Source organism: Scardinius erythrophthalmus (genome assembly GCF_964197995.2).
Source record: "Scardinius erythrophthalmus genome assembly, chromosome: 17".
Classification (NCBI taxonomy): domain Eukaryota; kingdom Metazoa; phylum Chordata; class Actinopteri; order Cypriniformes; family Leuciscidae; genus Scardinius; species Scardinius erythrophthalmus.
In genome coordinates, this window is record NC_138237.1 from 35,347,605 (window position 1) to 35,368,890 (window position 21,286).

At 37.1% G+C, this 21,286-nt stretch overlaps 1 protein-coding gene across 1 annotated transcript in view; it reads right to left on the minus strand.

Annotated features, from left to right (window-relative positions):
* Positions 1-1,077: 1,077 nt before the first annotated feature.
* cpeb4b (cytoplasmic polyadenylation element binding protein 4b) overlaps positions 1,078-21,286 on the minus strand; it is a 32,832-nt gene continuing 12,623 nt past the window's right edge. Inside the window, exons 3-10 of the mRNA XM_081390958.1 lie at positions 16,850-16,940; positions 11,775-11,825; positions 8,304-8,474; positions 8,081-8,170; positions 6,305-6,423; positions 6,061-6,175; positions 5,100-5,281; positions 1,078-3,212 (exon numbers count right to left, since the gene is read on the minus strand). Coding sequence (XP_081247084.1) covers positions 2,985-3,212; positions 5,100-5,281; positions 6,061-6,175; positions 6,305-6,423; positions 8,081-8,170; positions 8,304-8,474; positions 11,775-11,825; positions 16,850-16,940 — 1,047 coding nt within the window. The 3' untranslated portion in view covers positions 1,078-2,984. The remainder of the gene's footprint in view (positions 3,213-5,099; positions 5,282-6,060; positions 6,176-6,304; positions 6,424-8,080; positions 8,171-8,303; positions 8,475-11,774; positions 11,826-16,849; positions 16,941-21,286) is intronic.

Genomic DNA, 21,286 nt, shown 5'->3' on the forward strand with positions numbered 1-21,286 from the left:
TCAATCACAGTAGCTTGAAATAAACAAAATAAGCAAATGAGCACAAAACCTTTAATGTTTTAAAAATAACTTCAATTATTTATATTAGTACAAATAGTTTGATTTCTTTTCTTTTTTACAAACACCAGCATGAAAAGGATTACAATAACAGTAGAAAATGACTGTGAAAAACATATTAACATCTTCTTTAAATGTCGGCAATTAAAAATGGCATTAAAGAATTACATTGCAAAGAGTCTTTATCTGGAAAAAGTTCAAAAAAAGTATTGCACATAACAACTCCAAGTTAACTTGCAACATTTACCACATTCAAGTCTTAAGTTCCCCTTCCTCCAAACGGGTTTTGATTTACTTCAAACAGACAGAGGGGATGAAGTTTTTCTCAAGTCTTTTCACCAGCGTACTATAGAAGATGCTTTCGTCCTGCACTGCGTATTCATCATTTTAGAGTTCTGCGTGTGTGTGTGTGTCCTATCGGGACTGGGTTATATCGTGGGAAGAGGGGTGTGGGGTGGCCTTTAACGAAAGCTTTAGGAACATCTGGTGCACAACCACAACAATTAATTTCAATAGCTACGTTGTTTTTTTGTTTTTTTTCTTCTTCTCGTCATGCATGCTAAGGATTACAATAGGAACTAGTTGGCAGTTCAAGAATATATATATATATATTTTCAACTGTTAAAATACCTAGACATCAAACATCCATTCGTGTGATACGAGGAACCAGATTAGCATTCTCCTTATATTATTATTATTATTATAGTTTATATTCCAGCTATGGAGACAAGGTCTCAAATCTTTTAGCCATTTTTGCGCAATATGAACATGAACGACAACGTGTTGTTCTTCACCATGCTGCTGTCAGCTCATTTCCCAAATCTACTGTAGGGCTGCCGTTAAAATCTAGTGTACAAGAGCCGAGACCTTAAGCAATGCACTTCTGAACTCTCCTCTGCAGATTTGTCGCGTCAACACAAGTGCGTGCTTTAGTTGTAAAGATTCCTCAGCACTGAAATGTATAAAAAGCATAATTGAAAATAATATATATTAAATTTCACTCAACCTCTTTTTTTTTTTGAACTCTTAAAATGAAAATTTCCATATATGCACATCTCTCAGTAACAAAAGTACAAAAGCTACCTTTCACAATGTGAAAAATTGAGGTATTGCAAAAAGGAGTTTTTTTTTTCCATTTGTGAAAAATGTGCCTAAAATGACTGTTGAAAAAAAAAGTATTTAGAAAAGTAGTGCATAATAAATGTTTATATGTGCATGACAAAATAATTTAGCTAGAAAACACTGTACCAAAAAATCAGCAGGCCATGTATAAAATAATCATCTTTTTCTCTCTTTTTTTTTTTTGCCATCTTATTAACGGCAAATTCTTCAAAAAGTGTTTTAGCTTCGAAAATGTTGGAGCTGAACTGGTCTGTCGGGACGCGAGCATCCGTTTATCACTAGTGTATCACTGACTCCCTGACTCTTGCGCTTTACGGTTTCCGATCGATTTGAACATCTCCTTCGTTGGACCTTTGGGAAAGCGGGGTGGTTCTCACTAGTGTTACTAGGACTTTAACTGCATGCTGATCGATGTCAAGGCCAATCTTTGGTTTGCTGGAGCCCATCTGGTCTTTATACTGAATGGGACGATGACTGGGGTTCGGGGGCCGAAAAGTCAAATCAAATCTGCAGGTGGCGAAAGAAAGGAAACGTCCGTGGTGTTTGCTAGCTACTACACAGCCGTCTTTGGTTCCCTAATGTCGGAAAAGTAAAAGTAAAAGCTCTTGTGTTGGGGGGATGGAGAGATGCATGGACTACCTTCAGTTATGCTTTACACTCAGGCTGAGCGGGTCGGGTCGGGCTTCCTCTCTTCTACGTAGCGTTCACTGCTCTTCTGCTTGCACGTACACCTCTTCTCGGGGCTTCCGGGGGCTGGGGAAAGGCTTACGAGACACATATTGCGAGTTAAAGAATGAAAACGAAAGGCTTGCCGCTAAAAGCCTGAGAGAACGACGGCAACGAAATCAAGTTCCTTGCACTGGAACCGGCTTGCAGGCAGACTACTGCAACTTTAACAACATACATTCCCCACTAGGATTGCTGAATCTCCAATTCAAAACAGGAAGTGACAGAGCAGATTTTCTCAATGTGCCGTTTGCTGATGTCATTTCCTTTTCTGTGGTCCTGGGGGGGAAAGGGTGAGAGACGAGCTTTGATTTTTATTTTTTTTTCTCTTTTCTCTATATATATATTCGACTTAAACTAGCAGCTAAGCTTGAGGTATTAGTTTTCTTGCATGTCACGATGGAGATCAAATCCAGACAGCTGTTGTGGAATCAGTTGTTGTCATCAGGAAACATTAAAGATTAGCATGGTCTTAAAGTACAAAGTATAAAATAAAAAACAAAATAAAAAAAACAGAGCGTTGAGAGAATTCGCTTCTTCTGTTTTCGTATCCCAAGCTTTGGTTAACAACTCAGATCTTAGACCACACATCTGCACTCTGGCTGGCGAAGAAACAAGTGCACTCTTCCACGCGCCGCTTCTTTTCGCACCTGCTCCTTTTGCCTTTTCCGTTAAATTAAAATAGGACGTAATACTTCCAAATCGCAATGTTAACAAAAAGCCAATTCTAAAAGTCATGCAGATACTTACTGACAAATTATACTAATACTCAATATATTCACATCTCTGTGCACTCGAAAAATGAAATATAATGGAGTTATAAAAAAATAGAGAGATGGATTAGACATTTTCTTTTTCTTCCTGAATCTTTTTTTCGGATACACATCCATTTTTTTAAATATATTAAATGACAAATTAAAATCATATATTTTTTTGTTTGTCTTTTTTTCTTCTTTTTTTTTTTTAAGTTAAACTAAAAAGGAACCAGCAACAGAAAAGTGCATTTATTTCGATGATGATTCTGCGACTCCTCTCTCTCTCTCTCTCTCTCTCTCTTTCTCTCCCTCTCTCTACCAGCTTCAGTTCCAGCGGAAGGAGATGTGGCGAGGTCGGTCTCCTCCTTCCTTCACCAGGGGCTTGTGAAACTCGCGGCCGGCGCGCGAGTGGATGGCCGCCCAGCAGTATTCACAGTAATACTGGAGACAGGTCACGTTAGCGCAGAAGAACGGGGCGAACTTTCCTCCGCAGCGAGTCCCCTGACACTCATCACACAGCTGGTCATCCAAGACGTATGGCTTCACTTCCACCTGGACCGGGACACATCAGCAGACGGTTACACACACGTGTGCCATTCAAATATTGTTTAGATTTTTTTGCATTCTGACATCATTTTCATGATAATTATGGGCATTTTCCATTCAAGTCGTTTGTAATCCCCATTATTCTGAATATTAACAGTCAGTCACTACAGCAAAAATTGTTATATTGTTAAAAAATAACTAAAGGACTTTTTAACCAAAAAATTGTTTTTGTGTATGCCTGCATTCTTAAATGTGTATTGCTCGTTTAATCTGTTCTGCAATTGATTATTCAATTGTTATTATTTTGTTTTGTGATAAATGGTAAAAACTCAAATAAAAAATAGGCAGTACAATAACACAATGTATAAATACCAACTGAAATTAAAACTAAGACCATTAAAAAACTTGGTCTTCCTGGGGAACTAAAACTTTTAACTTCAGCTAGTTTCTCATTTTCATTTAGAGTAACTTAATGTACTTAAATTTCTAAAAATATAAATACAAATTAATAAGTCTATACAGACATAAAAATCATGTAAAAATGACAATAACCACCAAAAAAAAAAAAAAAAACATAATAGTATCTCATTGATACTAAAATAACACTGACCACAAACGCAAAACTGATTAATTGTAATGAGAATTAGAGGAAACCACTGACATGAATTATTATTATTTATTTATTTTAAATGCACCTTAAACCTTAAAAATTTACATTTAAATGCAAAATATATTTTCTCTTGTGTCTTGAAATATGACGTTTTATTCAGGTTTCATTGGATTTTATCATTGATAAGTATATCCTGAACATTTCAGTCTCAAAATCCCATCTTTCCTATTTTTAAGTCCTGCATTAAAGAAATTAGGGCTGGGTTAACAATATCGATTTCACGGTTTTAATCCATTTCGATTCTAAAATCTCAAGAATCGATCTTTTAATCTATGATGTTTTCAGTTGATGAATGAACAAAACTTAGCATCGCACATCCCCCATCCAATGAATCACAATAATCTGTGTGCTTTATTAAGTCTGATACAAAACAAAGTCTCAACTTTCTGTCTATTTCATTACGAAACTCAAACAATAAACACCGTTTTAGCGCTAATTAATGTCGCGCAACAGATCGCTGTAGCGCCTCACTTCAAGCGACGTGAACCGATCATCTCTTCTGCTTTACTAGTTACAGTAGTGAAATAAACATGAATGAACATCAGAAGGGATGTTGAAAGATACAAAACAACTTACTGAAATGTATCATATGTCATGTAAAACCGCAGAAAGACGTCAATAAAACAGCTTGTAAACAATTTCACGTAACGTCACGTTTACCTCAGAAAAACCATTCAGAACTCAGAAGAGCATTTTAATAAATATATGCACTTTATTGCATATTTCATTGTATTTCTACTTTACCTATTCTTCAATATGTAATGTATTTTTTGAATAAATCCGTCATGTTTTTATGACAGAAACAAACGTGTCATAAAAAATTATTATAATAACATTATTATTATAAAAAAAAAAAAAATTGCAAGTAGCGTACAAATCAGTAAAGTATAACCTTTAATAGTATAGTGATGTACCAACTGGCGTTCCCTGAATAGATTACAGCATTAGTTAAGAGATATGTTTTGTCTTGAGGAATTTTGTCATGTACTGTACTTGATCGAAATGAAAGCTTGCGAATCAAAAACGAATCGAATCGTGAAATTTATGCCAAAGCCCTAAACAGAACGCATTTAAATTTCAACTAAAACCCGTTAATAAGCCAGAAATATATTGAAATGTCTTAATTAGGCTTAGAGTTTGAGTGTTTGTGAGGCTCGCTGGATCAGTGCCATGTCATGGAAGGGGAGTGTGCATGTGTGTGTTGTGTGGAAGTCAGCACTGACCCGTTTATCAATTTCCCCATGCTGCAGTTGTACGAAACGAGCACTGATAGCAGCGATGTAGCTCTGCTGATTAGAGAAGGCCACCCGCCCCGCTCCCTTCGGGTACTTCAGCTCGGGGTCTGTGTCGATGCCTGCGTAACACACGCCACCATACAGCCGGTCCATGATCATCGCCAGCTCCACTGCCACAGACACAAACGTTCAAGATGAAACAAACATACTCAAATACAATCACAACTCCCCAGGAAGTTTAGCAGTTTTGGGGAAGCTACTTTACAAGTGTACATACTATTAACCAAGCAGTTAAGTGAGAGTTTAGCTACACTAAACTAAAAATATTTTATGGTTTACACAAAAATATGAAGTAGCACAACTGTTTTCAATATTGATAATAATTCAGAAATGTTTCTTGAGCAGCAAATCATATCAGAATGATTACTGAAGGATCATGTGACACTGAAGACTGGAGTAATGATGCTGAAAATTCAGCTTCGATCACTTTTTTTTATAAAATGTAATAATATTACACAATATACTTTTTATCATAATTTATATTTCAATAATTCAATAATAATTTCCCCTGTATACCGTAATGTTAATATAAAGCAAACGTGTGCTTTGCTTACAGTGTTGATTAGTAAACTAAGTATTTCTACACCAGTGGTGAGTTTCCTGATAACTATTCATTTCCTAATAAAGTACGTTAAAGAGATCTTGCAAACAAGGAAGATCCCACCCTCTGCAATAACCAATTTTTTGGGTCAGTACTTACAGGAATAACTCGTGTTAAAAAAAAGCACATATTTTCAAAGGTAAATAATGTTGAGGGAGCCACTAAAACAGTCACTGGATTCAATTCTAGGGGAGCTTGATTGGTTCATCCTGGCACAAATGAAATCAAACCGAGCGTACGAGTGATTATGTGTTTAATGTCACACAGAAAGAAGCCGCCGCCTCACACCTGCACGCAGTGGACGTGGCACTCCACCCACAAATATGGTCTTCCTCGGGTCTAGAGGCTGGGATCCATCCATCACAAAGTCACTGTCATTGAGATTCCACGGGCGAATCTGGACCTGTTACAAAACAATACATTGAAAAAAGAATCTAGTTTTTACGAGTTCAAATCCACTGAGAAACGAATCTCATGTTTTATGAGGACAAATAAGGGCAGTCTAACGCCTGGTTTAAAAGTGCATCCTTACAGGTTTGTCTTTAATGGTGGGGCTGGAAACACATAGGTAGAGTTTTCCGTCCTCCTCGATGCAGGCGTCAATAAGGGCTTGAACTGAGCTCTCATCTTGAAACAAGAGGAATGCGTAACCTTTGGGGAAACACATTTTAGAGTTAGAAAGCTGCAGGAAAGGCAGAAGTACTACATTTGACATTAAAAGAATAAAAAAAAAAGGATATGATACCAAAACAACTTGTCTTTTAACATTATCCGTAGCACAAAAATCTAAATTGTGACATCAATCACTCTTGTTCCCAACCCACAAGTCATTCATTAATCTTTGAAACACACATTAAGATTTTAATGTGAGATATATCTGTCCTTGTATTGAAAGTCCATTACACCAAAACTTTACAAAGACATTGTAAAAAATAATCCATATGAATCAAGCGGTTTAATCCAAGTCTTCTGAAGAGACAGGATTGTTTTACATGTTGAATAGATTTATTCACATATAATTCATATATTCACTGTCCATCATATTAAGTGATTGTGTCTCTTCAAAACACGTCATCGCTCACATGAAATATAGACTGCATTTACAAGTGGAATGGACGTTTAGTGCAGGGACAGAAACCTCACAGGCTTCCTGGGTAGAAAAAAAAAATAATAATAATCTCATTATGAAGAACCGATATTGATTCTAAAATCCCAAGAATCGATATTTCAGTCTGTTTTCAGCTGATGAAATAAGCTTTGCATCACGCCTCCCATCCAACAAATCGCAATAAGCTTTGTGCTTTGTGCTTTGTTACTTCTGATATGAAACAAAATCTCAGATTACAAATTCTGTCAATTTTATTAAAAAATTCAGACAATAAATACAGGTTTGATGCTCTTTAATGTTCCAGATCACTGTAGCACCTCAGTTTGAGAGAAGCGGCACGTGAACCGATCATCTCTTCGGCTTTACTACTAGTTACGGCACGAAATAATCTTGAATGAACATCAGAAGTATGTTGAAAGATGAAGAACAACTGGCCAAAATCCATATCATGTCTCATGTTCAAGCTCAATCAGGGTCTCAAACGCAGAAAGACGTCTATAAAACAGCTTGTAAACAATGTCACGTAATGTCACATTCACCTCAGAAAAGCCATTCAATGTCCGAAAACTCATCAGTCAGCAAGAAAAATCAACTTAGAGGGGAGCATTTTGATAAATATATGCACTATATTGCATATTCATTGTACTTTTAATATTAAATGTGTTTGACTAAATCCTTCATGTTTTTATGACAGCCACCATTTCAATGCTTTTAAATAATTTAAGAAACTATTGTCATTAAAAAATTGTATTATTATTAAAAAAAAAGTCCTTTTTGTGTGTGTAATTTAAATGGAAGTAGCGTACAAATCAGTTAATTGTAACCTTTAATATTATAGTGATGTACCAACTGGCGTTCCCTGTATAGATTACAGCATTAGTTGAGAGATATCATTTTTACCTTGAGGAAATTTGCCATATACTGTACTTTATAAGATCCAATGAATCAATATCGAATCGTGAAGTTTGTGTCAATGCCCACTTTGCCCAGCCCTATTAAAAATATCTTTACTTGTGTTTCAAACGAAAGTCTAACGACATTAGGGTGAGTAACTGATGACCAGAGTTTTCCTTTTTGAGTGAACCATCCCTTTAATAAGTGCCAAAGTGCTGTCATGTGATCAAGCCAGCAGAAACTAAAACGTTTCTCGAAAGCCTTTAAAAGGGTCCCTTCTCTCCCAGTGCCAAACCCTGGGCTCACCTTTCGGGGGGAAGTACGACTTGCTCTCTGCTTTGTGAGGCCAGTCCACAAACAGGTGCCCAAAGCGGCGAAAACTAGCGGTTATCTCATCTGGAAAAGATAATAAAGCAGATAAGAGCAAGCAGCTTTCGTGGAAAGAGTTCCAAAGCTAACAAAGAACCTTGAAACCTGGTTTTGTTTTCATAAGCATGAGAGTAGAGGTCACCCGAAACACGTGCGATACCTTCGTCGATGTCAGGAGGGAGGCCACCCACGAAGACTTTGCGAGAGTAGCGCTCGACCCGCTCTCCGTTCTGGTGAGGGAAGCAGTGTGGGGAACCCAGGCCAGGCAGGCTCTGATCCGCTCGCTCCTCGTCTGGGAAGCCGTCTTCCATCGGGAACAGGGACGAGTGTCCTGAAGAGAGAGAGAGCAGGAACTATTATCTATGTTACAATATCTGTGCACCACACAGGAAAATTAATTCCACTGACGGATTATTCGGAGCCCAAGAAACACAATTGCATCATCTTGGTCGTGCAATTTTGAAAAGCGTAGGGATTTCTGAGTTATGGCTCCAATCTATATATCAGTCCAATGATAATGCAAGTCATTTTCTGCACAGAGAGTTGTGTTAAAGGAAGAATGTGTGTACACTAGCGTTCAAATGTTTGGAGTTGGTAAGATTTTTCATGTTTTCCAAGGATGCATAAAAAAATAAAAATAAAAAAAAAACGGTGATATTGTGAAACATTACTACAAGTTTAAGTTACTTCTCTATTTTCATATGAACTTTTTAATGAACTGTATTCCTGCAATGGCAAAGCTGAATTTTCAGCAACCATTACTCCAGTCTTCAGTGTCATGATTTTGTGCTCAAAATCATTCAATATTATTATTATTTTAGTTTTTTTTTTTCAGGATTCTTTGATGAATTGAAAGTCTTAAAGAACAGCACTTATTTGAAAAAGCAATTTTTTATAACATTATAAATGTCTTTACAGACTTCATCTAATTTAATGAATCCTTGCTACATGAAAGTATTCATTTCTTTAAAAAAATCTTACTGACCCCAAATTTTGAACGGAATTAAATTAAATCAGATTACCATTTCAAGTTAAAATGTACATACTTTATACTATATCAGTTATGAACAAACTAGATTCCTGAACTGAAAGCAAATGTATCTTTGAAACACATTTGTGCAAACGTAGGATGGACTGTGTGTTTGCCAAATTTATACTAAAATAATAAGCTGTGCATTACAGATTTAGGTAGTCTGCATTGTAGAAATACATTTCTACAATTAAGAGAACATTTGGTCAAAATCTGCTGATGTAAGTGAGAATGGCATGTTCATGCACTAAAGCTTCAGGGTCATTCCGTGTCAAATCAACCAAATTTCAGAAACTTGCACAGATAAAATGCTAGATTTTGATAGTATTTTTTCTGAAGAAAGACAAACATAAATAGTAATCAAAGCCAAAAGCCAAAATATTAAATATCATGAATGTATATTGACTGAGTAATCCAATATTTTGTGTGTGTGTGTGTGGGGGGGGGGGGTCAAAATAATAATTTTCACCTGAGATTTGGATCCGAATTTTAGGGGGGGGGTAAGAATGACTTTATAAAGATGCCGGCATCATTAATTTTTACACAGAGATTGGTAGGTCTATTAGTGAAATCTGTTGACTTTAACAATCTTTGTTACATTATATGCCAACGGTGACCTTTCAAAAATGGGGAAAAGCACTTTTTTTGCACCAAGTTTGCATGCAACTCAAACAGTTTTTAAAGATATCTTAATATCCTTTTAGATTTTGTTTTTTAACAAACATTTCTCTTAGTATCTTCATTTTAAATGCCCTATAAAGATCAATCCCAGAGATCTTAATGCAGTTCCATGAGTAAATTGGTAAATTTAAAAACCAAATGTGCGTCACTTTGCATACAGCTGATACTTTTTTTTCTTTTAAAGATGAATTTCTAAACCACAAATAATGTTGAACCTAGAAATGTATCTTGTTTTTCTTTCTATCAACACAATTGCATAGAATATACCCGTCCGAGTGCCATAAAAATAATGATCTATCTAAAATTCAGTATTTTTTATCCGGGGACCTCTGGTTGAGTGGACACAGAATGAGCCGTCAGTAACAGGCCGAGTGCTGGAGGATGTAGTATTAGTTCACTGGCTCAAGCCACTCCAGCAGATTTCCTCCTGACGTGACACAACAGCGGCCTGAGCTGCTTTGCAAGACTTATGTAAGGGACTTAGTCACAACTGTGGCCTGGATGGGTGTGTGTGTGTGTGTTGGTTGTACAGAACACAGAAAAGCCAATCAAATTTACTCTTCACCAAAAATAAAAGATCTTCTGAGAATTTCAGGAAAGAGGCACACAATAGATACACAAATGGAAATGAAGGTTGCAAGTGTTCATGCAAACAATTAACAACGCCCCAAAACATGTCATGCAGATGCTGGATTATTCCACCGATAATTATTATACTTTGAAAGTCTTTTTCATTTTGCTCATTTGGATTTGTTAAAAGTTTTCTTTACCTCGTCGCCTCCCATAATTCCTTGCTGCATGTAAAATAAAATGATCACACGTGAGGTAACACATCCCCAATCAAAAAAGTGAACTTCCTGACTAAACCAGAAAAGTGAACAGGGGAACTATGCTTTTTATACCAAACCTGACTGAATCAATTTCACGTTTTAAACTATTGTGTTGAAAAGTATGTGCCAGTTTAGATCAGTTGGCCAAATAATCTGGATGATTATGATCAAAATCTTGCAAAATAAACACAGTTTGTTGGCCAAGTGCTCAAACAGGACTCAAACTAAACTGTCTGGATTGTCTTGGCTCAGTGACTCAGAAGACTGGCTGCACGTATTTTTTTAAGGAAGCACTTGTGTGATTCAGCCTATCTCCTGCCGATAACCAAATAACTATTCACCAGAGACGCAATTTAGTGAGTATTGGCACGTTTATTATCATTTCTGATTTAAGCTTCAGTAGGAAGTAATACTCAAGCGAAACGGTTCAAACAATCCACAAATGTTGATAGAAATCTCTGCATGGCATTTTATATTATTGTAAAAATATACTGTAGACACTGACATTTATTGCTACTTAATATATTATATTGGTGCATATAAATGTAATATTTAAATAACATACTTCCTTCAGTTTCATTAAGAGAAAAAAAAAAGTGGGAAAACATGTCTTGACTATTTGCATGTAATACTACATTTTACTTTTTGCATTTAACAATTCAAATTTACTTAGCCTAGTTGAAATGATGTTATTTCATATTAATTAAAAAAAAAAAGATATCATGTTCATAAATCCAAAAAACAGGCTTGATTGAGATTTTTGCACAACCATACAAGATAATACACGCTTATATGATGATATAAATATACTAATATCTTTCATTTGTCTTAATTGGGGTGAAACTGGCAAACTATAAATATTTGCATTACCTCATGTCTCAAATGAAACGCTACAGCTAAAAGGGCAAGTCCTAGCAGCAAATCAAATGATCACTGAACTAGTTAGACAAAGTGCTCCAAACTAAACCTATTTTAGTGCTTCCTTGACAGAAACATGAAGACTATTTTAACAACAGCTTGTTGGGTCTGTCTAGCCCACCCTTCAGCTTGAGCCACAGGCACACTAAACCAGTATAATACATGTACATACCATTTATGGGCAAGGGGCTGTCTCCTCCGGGATGGGTGAATCCGAGGCGACCTTCGAGAGAGGAGGGTATAGATCAGCCGCATGTTTGAAATGACACACAGCACGTTTGCATTAATACACATGAGAGAAACAGGTCTCTAGTTTCACACTTGAATGTACGTTATTTGTCACTTGGTACAGGTGGCTGTTCAGAAGCAAAAACAAGTTAAATGTCACCTAAACAAAGTTCCCTTACAGTTGACCCAACCACTCAATTGGACTTTGTGTTATACCATAACTAATAATATTTTTCTTCAAAATTGAAATGCTTAAAATGTAGTTTGCACAACAAAACTGATTTACACATTGTCATAAAAACAACCGCCCAGTAATTAGACTGATGTAAGTCTCATTAATCTACAGTCCACAATCCACATTACAGATGTTATACAAAAGTAAATTCAGTAATAGTTTCAGAAAATTCTGATGTCAGAGAAGAACAACATATTTAGGTAGCAACGCTGTGTTGAAACAACACCAATGTCTAAAGTAAACACCCCTAACCATAAAAATGACCAAAAAAAATGATTCAAACAACTTTACAATAAAACAAGCTTTGACAAAAATAGGAAGGCTTATGAACCCACCCAAACCCTCAAATAAACACTCCGGCTTGACCCAGATTTGCACAAGTCAAGTGATTTGTCAAAACAGCAAACCTCACCGAAAGCAACAGGTTTGCAGGTGTGTATGTGGTTCAGTGAGTCTCACTTGTGAACTCAATAACGACGACTGATTCATACGCAAACTTACAAGCAGGGTTGAGGTTGGTGGTACTAACTCCCTGACATGGTTCACAAGACTCATCTGAACGTGAAGAGTTCTCCGTGTTGAAGGTGCACATCCCTAAAAATGCCATTCTACTCCTCACAGGAATAACTGATGAAAACGGTCATCAGAAGGTGTGTGTATGGGCTTTCGGGTGTTACATTTCATCATCCAAAGTGCCGTTTTTTTCTTTTTTGGTATGACCGTTCACTACAAGTCAGAACGTATTCCGGGTGTCTCACAATTCTCTCCTGGATCGAGATCACTTTCATTCTCTTGCAGAAGAATGAGAGGAAACATCACGGTTTGTGTCTCTCAGTGGTGTTAACATGGCTCTGGCCGCCCCCTCCTCCTGTTGTTCACTGCGAGAGCAGTCTGGTGGACAGGGCCAGCACACCATTTTGTTGCTTTAGCAAGAACAGAGAGCTCTTTTACAAGCAAAGGACAATGCTGGAAGCCATTCAAAGCAACTTGTACACTGGACTACTTCTGTTCCCCGTCTCTTGTTTGTCATCTCTGCCACACTGGGCTGGTGTCTGCGGGGTCACTCTTCTGGGTCTGAGGGGGCAGTTACGCTCTTCTAGAGAGACGCTGACCCTGAGGCTTGTACTCATTTGGTTATTAAATTACAATTTATGAGAGAGAGAGCGGTTTTGATTCAAGAAACCATCCAACAGAGATTTCATTGTGTGTGTTTTTAAAAATCCACAGTTAGGGTGACCACCCATCCCGCTTTGCGTTGTCCTTTGCCCACCCCTTGTCCCGCACGTCGCATATTGAGAAAATGTCCCGCGTTTTCATCAGTCTATAGGTTTGTAATTATCATTAAGAAAACGTGCATGTGTTCTTTTGCCTTTTTAAGAAAGCATTTTTTTTTGCGGCGTAGTTTTTCACCGATTTAACAGCGCTTCGTCAGAAGTATTAATACAACAGCCAGTTTTAAATTCTATCCAGTGGTTGAAAAGAAAGGAGTACATGCGGTCACTAGTAGGTTGTGACGGCTGTCAATCAAAATGTGGAGAGGTGATTCGTTCCATGTGTTCCCTGTCAGAAAACAAATGGATAAATCGGTGCATTAAAATTTCAATTTAACAGAATTTATCAACTTGTTGTTTTAATTCACATCCTTTCTAAAAATATGAGTTTTTGGTTTAATATATTCTTAATATACAAGACTGCGAATTAACTAATTTCATGTTTTATATTTTATTTGTTCATTGTTTATTTTGTTGGATTTTAGTTGGACTTGGTCAGAAACAGTTATCTGCATGATGCCGCTGCCTTTGGGCTCAGTGATGTTCAATTTAAATGACATGTAAAATAAAGACATGATGTTACATTGTGATGTGATGGTGTTTTCTGGAAGGGACTAAAGAACAAAGAACTTTTATCAGCTGAAAGGCAGAATATAAATGTTTTTATCAAGTTTTATATAACAGTTTCAGGTTATGTTTTGGTGTTGGAAACATGTCCCACACAAACTTATAATCATCCCACATTTGGTTTGTTTGATGGTGGTCACCCTATCCACAGTGTGTTAACTGCATTTGTGGCATTAAGAATGGTCAAAAGTGTTAAAATACAAAATATGACATCAAATGATCCTGTTTAAAGTCATAAAATAGCATTTGCATCCAATTTTTACTTCAGTAACATGATTTGTTGTGATCTTCAATGAGAAAAATAAAATGGCAGTGGACTTTATGCATCAAGAATTGATGGAAAACACCAGAATAGACGCAGGCCTGAATTCAAGTTGATTGTGGAGGTCAATTCTAACACCATGAATCTGCAGTGCCACGGCAAACTAAATTATATTTGACCTGAGCTGCGAGCTTACAGTCTGAGCCGAATGTGATGAGACAAAAGAGACTGACTGAAATGGGAAGAAAACAACCGAACCAAGTTGTCCTTGAAGGCTGTAGCCACAAACAAGCAAACAGCAAGAACAATCTGATTCACAAACAAATGATTTTTATGAGTCGATTTCTATGGTGAATCATTCGACAGCACCCACAAACTCATCATGTGTTAAATCAGCCTGATGAATTGTTCACTGAATGAACTCGCTGAACCCGTCAGAGCAGTTTCTGAATCAACATCTGACTCACTTACTGAACTCTCAGAGCTGCGAAACTTTAATTAGGAAAATTACAGACTGACTGCTCATATGACAATGTGCAGTTAAATATAAAGACTTAAAATAGTCTTTGTTTTTCATATTTTCATTTACAGAATGATGTGCACATAGACAATCAGACCAGTAATGTTGATTAAGAAAGAAAATGGGGTCAAATTTGATTTCACGTCGATTACCTTATTGCAGGTGTTCTTATTACCATTTATGAAAATGCACATAAAAATAAACCAAAATGTAGGCTAACAGTTCCCTTCAAAGCACCGCCACAGATTACAAGTTTACAATTCACAAACTCTCCATGTCCTGAAAGCAGGCTGATGTGTTTATGAAGAACAGTGCAGCTTCAGCGTTACACACACCGCTGTTTGCAGGTCAACACAGAGCTTTATCTCTCTTTTTGCTCTGTTTGTGTGTATGTGGGCGTGCAATGATTCAGCACTAATGGGCCGCTTTTTACAGCTGCTCACTCTCACACCAAAAAATTTAACACCACATCTGTTGTTAAAGAAATCTACATAAGTACGCAAGAAAACACAGGGTAGAAAATGCCACTGGAGAAGAGCACAAAGGTAACAAGTCTCCAAAGGCAAAAAAGAAACGTTTTAATGCCCGTTCACTTTTTTTTTTTCATTGTAATTCCATTCTGCTCAATTGGGAAATAACAAGCGGCTGTAGCCAGCAGTGACCATAAAAAAAGATTAGATCCACTGTCTGCTCCAGAACATGCTCTAATACACGCTTGGAATAACGTCATGGGCTCATTAACTGCTGAATGCATTTACAACTGATATCAAAGGTGAAGACTCCAGGACTGCTTTGCGATCCGTTTTCTGCTGCCGTAAAAGAAGAATAAGAAAGTGATGCAATAAATAAATAAATGGAACACTGGTCACAGAACTGGAGCTCCATCAAATCAACATATGATTTCCAACAAAAAGCTGAGAAAATAATGTTTTCGTCAAAGACTTTGCCAGAATCGGATTCAGAACGATGATGAATACACAGATGGAGTAGATCGAGTCCTTCAAAACCCCTGAAGCTTGCACCGTTTTGATGTATTTCTCTGTGACGTTCGGCAGTTTTGATCTATATGCGGCTGAACGTTTGCGGATTGTGATGAAGACGAGCCCACCAGCTTGCCTTCGGGGAGAAACGTGAGTCTGTGAAGGGGTGTAGAAATGATAGCGCACTCGCACAAGGTGGAATTTATTTACAGTGTCAGAGAGGTTTGTCCACAGTGTAGAATATATATACACAAGTGCCCACAAAAATGACAAAAAAAAAAAAAAAGTACCAAAGAAAATGCTCTACAGGCAAAAACAGGTATCCACAGTATACTAAAGGGATTGGTGTTTGCTCGAGGCACTACCTTAGTAATGTCTTAGTCCTGACTTGTTTGGCTATGGCTTAAATAGACCAAACTCCACCCCTTTTTGGGAAAGGGTTCCAAATGTTCCATTTTCCGGAACATATAACATTTACTACAAATACTTCATCTATTTGATAATCAATAATAATCCATTCCCACATTATATATATATATATATATATATATATATATATATATACATATATATATATATATATATACATGTATACATATATATATATATATATACACATACATTCACACATAATACACTTAACACATAATCTTTGTATTTGAATACACACACGAACACCTATTCACACTAGACAATGGTTTCGTCAGCTTCCGGTTTCGATGCGCCGGCGCGAGCCGGCTGTGACATCATAAGCGGCCGCCGCACGATCATTCGGTTTGGCCGGCGCAACTTTCCCGCTGGAAGACTGACTACCCCCAACTACAACTTTTTACTGAGTTAAAAGTTGAACGATTTTTGAAAGCTATGTCATTTTGCAAGAGTCTTTAAAAGAAGTACTATGCGACCACAATGGGCAAACATTTGTTTAGTGCATGTTTGCATAGAAAAAGAAAAGCAGAAACTCAACTGTGTGAACGACCCCTCACTGGAGGACAAGCCAGCTACAGCTTCCATTTGATTACGGAGAGAGCAATGCAACTTAAACCACGTGAGCAGGACAAAGGTTTTTGGACATCAATACGGTACTTTGACACACAATCTCCTTTCGTGGACTCTTATCTTACCTTTCAGAGTGTCTTGCTCAGCCCTCATGATGTCAATCAGAGAGTTCTCCAGAGAATGCATGTTAAAGCCATCGAATGAACGGGGACGATCCTGTGAGGGGAGAAAAGGAGGATGGGTATCAAGAAAACACACACACAACTACGATGGCATTTCTCATATCCCTCAGCTCTGCGGGAGTATCCCTTTCATCTACAATAGAGTTCAAGCTGTTGTGCTTTTGTTCATCTCAAAGAACTATATCCTGTTGAAAGCAAGTCACAAAGAAAAAGGCTCAACAGAGGCTCTAGACCAAAGTATAAATCCAATTTGGTGCTCACTACTCACTTGACCCCTAGATCATGTGGCTAATGTCTGTGCGACAAGTCTAATGATTGACATGACTTATAAACACAAAGGTTGAAAAACTGGTTGAGAAAGCACAGCGGCTTGATAAAAAAACACTAGCAAAGAAGATTCCACTAGACGGTTCCTCTGGGTTTATACGGTTGGGTTATAATGACCGACAGAGAATGTTAACAACTCAAACCATGCGCACAATCATATTTAAAAGGGAGAAAGCCATCTTTAACAAAGAGATATTTAAAAGGGAGAAAGACATCTTTAACAAAGAGATAAAGCCTGAGATTAGCTATATACATGACAAATGGCTCATACAGAAACTAAAAAACACAGATTCAGGAATATTCTAACCTAGATCAAAATAGCCTAATAGAACAGTTGCATCTGACATTAGCCTGTTGAACAAGGTAAATCAACGATGACTTTAAATGGATTAGGATATTCCCTTTAGCTCATGATTCAGCACAATTAAACTGGATCAGAGGTCTCAAAACCAAGACTTATATTAAACGCACCTCAGACTCAAGATTTTTCTTTCTATTGTCCACCAAAAGCAAACAATAACAGAATCTAGGTCTTCCTGTTTTTTGAAGGTCAGAAAGACAATTCTGCGCAACTACGTCAACACAGACGCAAACGCATGACCAAAGCATTAGAGTAACAAGCCTCCGCACGTAAAGGGGTGACAGAGTTCCCTTCAAACGTCTGCGCCAATTAGGGATGCCAATTTACACAAATTCCCATTAATCAATTAATCGTTAGCCTTAACACTGCAGTGGCATATAGTCAACAGCTTGACAGGGTGTGCAAATGCTGCTTAAAACCACATGTTCCTCACTAAATGAATGAGAAGGGTTTACGATTGGCTAGTACGATTGTAAAATGTGTCGATGTGATTGATCATTTCATTATTTAATAATCAAATATAATGACTAATACGTGTCACCAATGCCACCTCAGATGTGTGCTAGTCAGAATGTGTAACCCTTGTTGTGGACGTGCTTTTCCTGGAGCAACGCGCTAAAACACTGCAACTAAACCCAATGAATTCACAACGTTTTATTTAAATAGTGTTCTCTTTATAATGATATGTAATATGACAGTCCCAATCTTAGTTATTATTAGTCGTGCATTGCTGTTCGAGCTGCGAATGCTGAAGCGTTGAATGTACACCGGTAAACTGAAGCCCTTTGCTAGCGGGTTATTTAACTCAATGAAACGCATTCTATATGAGATTAATCAGACATATAAAAAATAAACATAATATTAAAAATGGTTACAACACAAAATGACACGAAGGCACAAGTGAACTTGAACTAGTTAACGTGCTCTTCCTGGAGCAACACGATGAAAAGGCAAATAAAAAAACAAAGAATTCACAATGCTTTTTTACAATATTGTTCTCTCTAGAAGTTTAATGTAATATGACACTCCCAATCATAGTTATTGATGTCGTGCATTGCTGTTTGAGCTGCACGCGCTGAAACTGAGGATGATCACGGATTCGCTTTATGCCTCGTTAATTCTTAACCAAATGCATCCTATACGAAGTAAATCAGATTAACAGGCCTACACAAAATTAACACCATATTACAACTTACATTTGCACAAAACAAAAGGCTGTGAATGCACATGCAAACTTACAGTCATGAAGGTGTAACTCTGGCCTTAATGTAAAATGGCCCCAAACATACGTTTTTCGTTTTTCGTGGTTGAGAAGCACACATGTGCATGACCTTGCTTAAAGGGTTAGTTCACCCAAAAATGAAAATTCTGTCAGTAATTACTCACCCTCATGTTGTTCCAACCCCGTAAGACTTTCGTTCATCTTCGGAACACAAATTAAGATATTTTTGATGAAATCTGAGAGCTGTCTCACTCCTCCACAGGCTTATGGACACTATAACTTGCTGGCCCAGAAAATGTATTAAAGACATTGTTAATATAGTCCAAGTGACTCCAGTGGCTCAATCTTAAGTTTATAATGTGACGAGAATACTTTTTGTGCGCAAAAACAAATAAAAATAACGACTTTATTCCACTTTTCATTTCCTTCTCTCTGGGCCTCGAGTTTTTTCACGTAGTGTTTAAGCGTAGCGCGTCTGTGTTTCACGTCACCACGTAGGCTCAATATTGGGCTACTCTGGTCATGTGTGATACGTGGTGACGTGAAACACAGACGCGCTACGCTATTACACTACGTGAAAAAAAACTCGAGGTCCAGAGAGAAGGTTTTGTCGTACAATGTCGTTGTATTCTCGTCGCTTTATAAACTTAAGATTGAGCCACTGGAGTCACTTGGACTATATTACCAATGTCTTTAACACATTTTCTGGGCCAGCAAGTTAAAGTGTCCATAAGCCAGTGGAGGAGTGATCCAGCTCTCAGATTTCATCAAAAATATCTTAATTTGTGTTCCGAAGATGAACGAAAGTCTTACGGGGTTGGAACAACATGAGGGAGAGTAATTACTGACAGAATTTTCATTTTTGGGTGAACTAACCCTTTAATCGACGATTGAGAAGTTTTATTGATTTAATTATTATCGACAATTAATTGTTTGTCAATTAATCGTTAGCATCCCTTGCGCCAATAATGGAATAATTCACTCAAAACTGAAGATTCTGTCATCAATTACTCACACTCATATGGTTCAAAATCTGCATGACTCACTTTCTGCTGTTAAAGACAATTTTGTCCTTTCAATGAAAGTCAAACGGGGGTTCAAAAACAGACTTTTCCAAACCGGTTTCAAATGACATGAGGGTAAGTGACAGAATCTTCAGTTTTTGTGAACTATCCATTTGAACGAGAAGTTTGCCAGGGGCAGGGCAGTGGAATGGGGGGAAAAAAACAAGGTCTAGACGTGTTTTTAAAAAAAGTTGAACTACTTTAATGGGAGCGCTGCATTTTTAGATCACTGTGTCACACACGAGACTCTGACACATCCTTCAATGTAAATATAGAAAAACAATAAAAAAGCATAGTGGAATGCAAAAACCTTTCTGTGTGAACGGTCTCTTAAAGCTCCTATACACTAAATTACTTCACTTTAGCCCAGATTTTTTGCCCCGATCTGCAGTCTGGACGTGTCGACAATAGTTGCCACAAGTGTATGACGGGCACACCACAAACTTTCAAAAATTGTTTTGCTTCCAATGATTTTATTCAGTCGGAGGACAACAAACATGTTTTATATTTTGATTTCAATTTTAAAATCACATTGTCATGCAAAGAGGTACATGTTTCTACGCGAGTTTGTTGTGTTCGTGACGACTTGAAGGTCTGGTAATGAGTAATCCTCAGTCGTTTAGTGTATGATGTCAAGTTTTTCCTCTATAACCATTAACAAAGTCAGCGAGTATTTGACGCATCGCGCTTTAAAACCAGTCCAGATTTTAAAAGCCATAGTGTATTCCAGCTTTTAGATGTTATTCTCCACAAAGTCCACAACATGTTAACGTCCACAACGGAAGCTGCAGTTGCTGTGAATGCCAGCATTATATGTGGAATCATACTTTGTTTTCCCATTCTTGCATAGTGTGATTCAGACCTTAAAAACCCATAGCCCATTTAGAACTAATCTTAATTAATTCTACACAGTAAAAAAAAAAAAAAAATCTGTTAAATTTACGGTAAAAAAAAAAAAAATGGCAGCTGTGGTTGCACTGATCTATATAGAATGACAATATATAGATCAGTTTGTGGTTGCCATAAATTTACAGTAAAAAAAAAAAACGGTAACAATATTTTAGGTTTTACAGACTTAACTTAAATTTACAGTAAAAAAAATGTATTTCATAATCTGATATGTTCATTTACAGACAAATTGAAGTACTAATATCGGTTTTGTACCATTGTAATACACTGACAGCCACAGTGGTGATTAGAGTCACATGATGAATCAAAGCTCATCACAAACAGCTTTTCCAAAAGCCGAGAAAGTGAATGATAATATATAGAAACCGCAGTGTCATTCATACAAACACTAATCACCATCATGGTAATGCATGAAATACAATAAACATTAATTTAACAACATTAAGTGTAACATAAAACAGTAATGACCATAACAGATTTAAAAAAAAAAAAAAGCT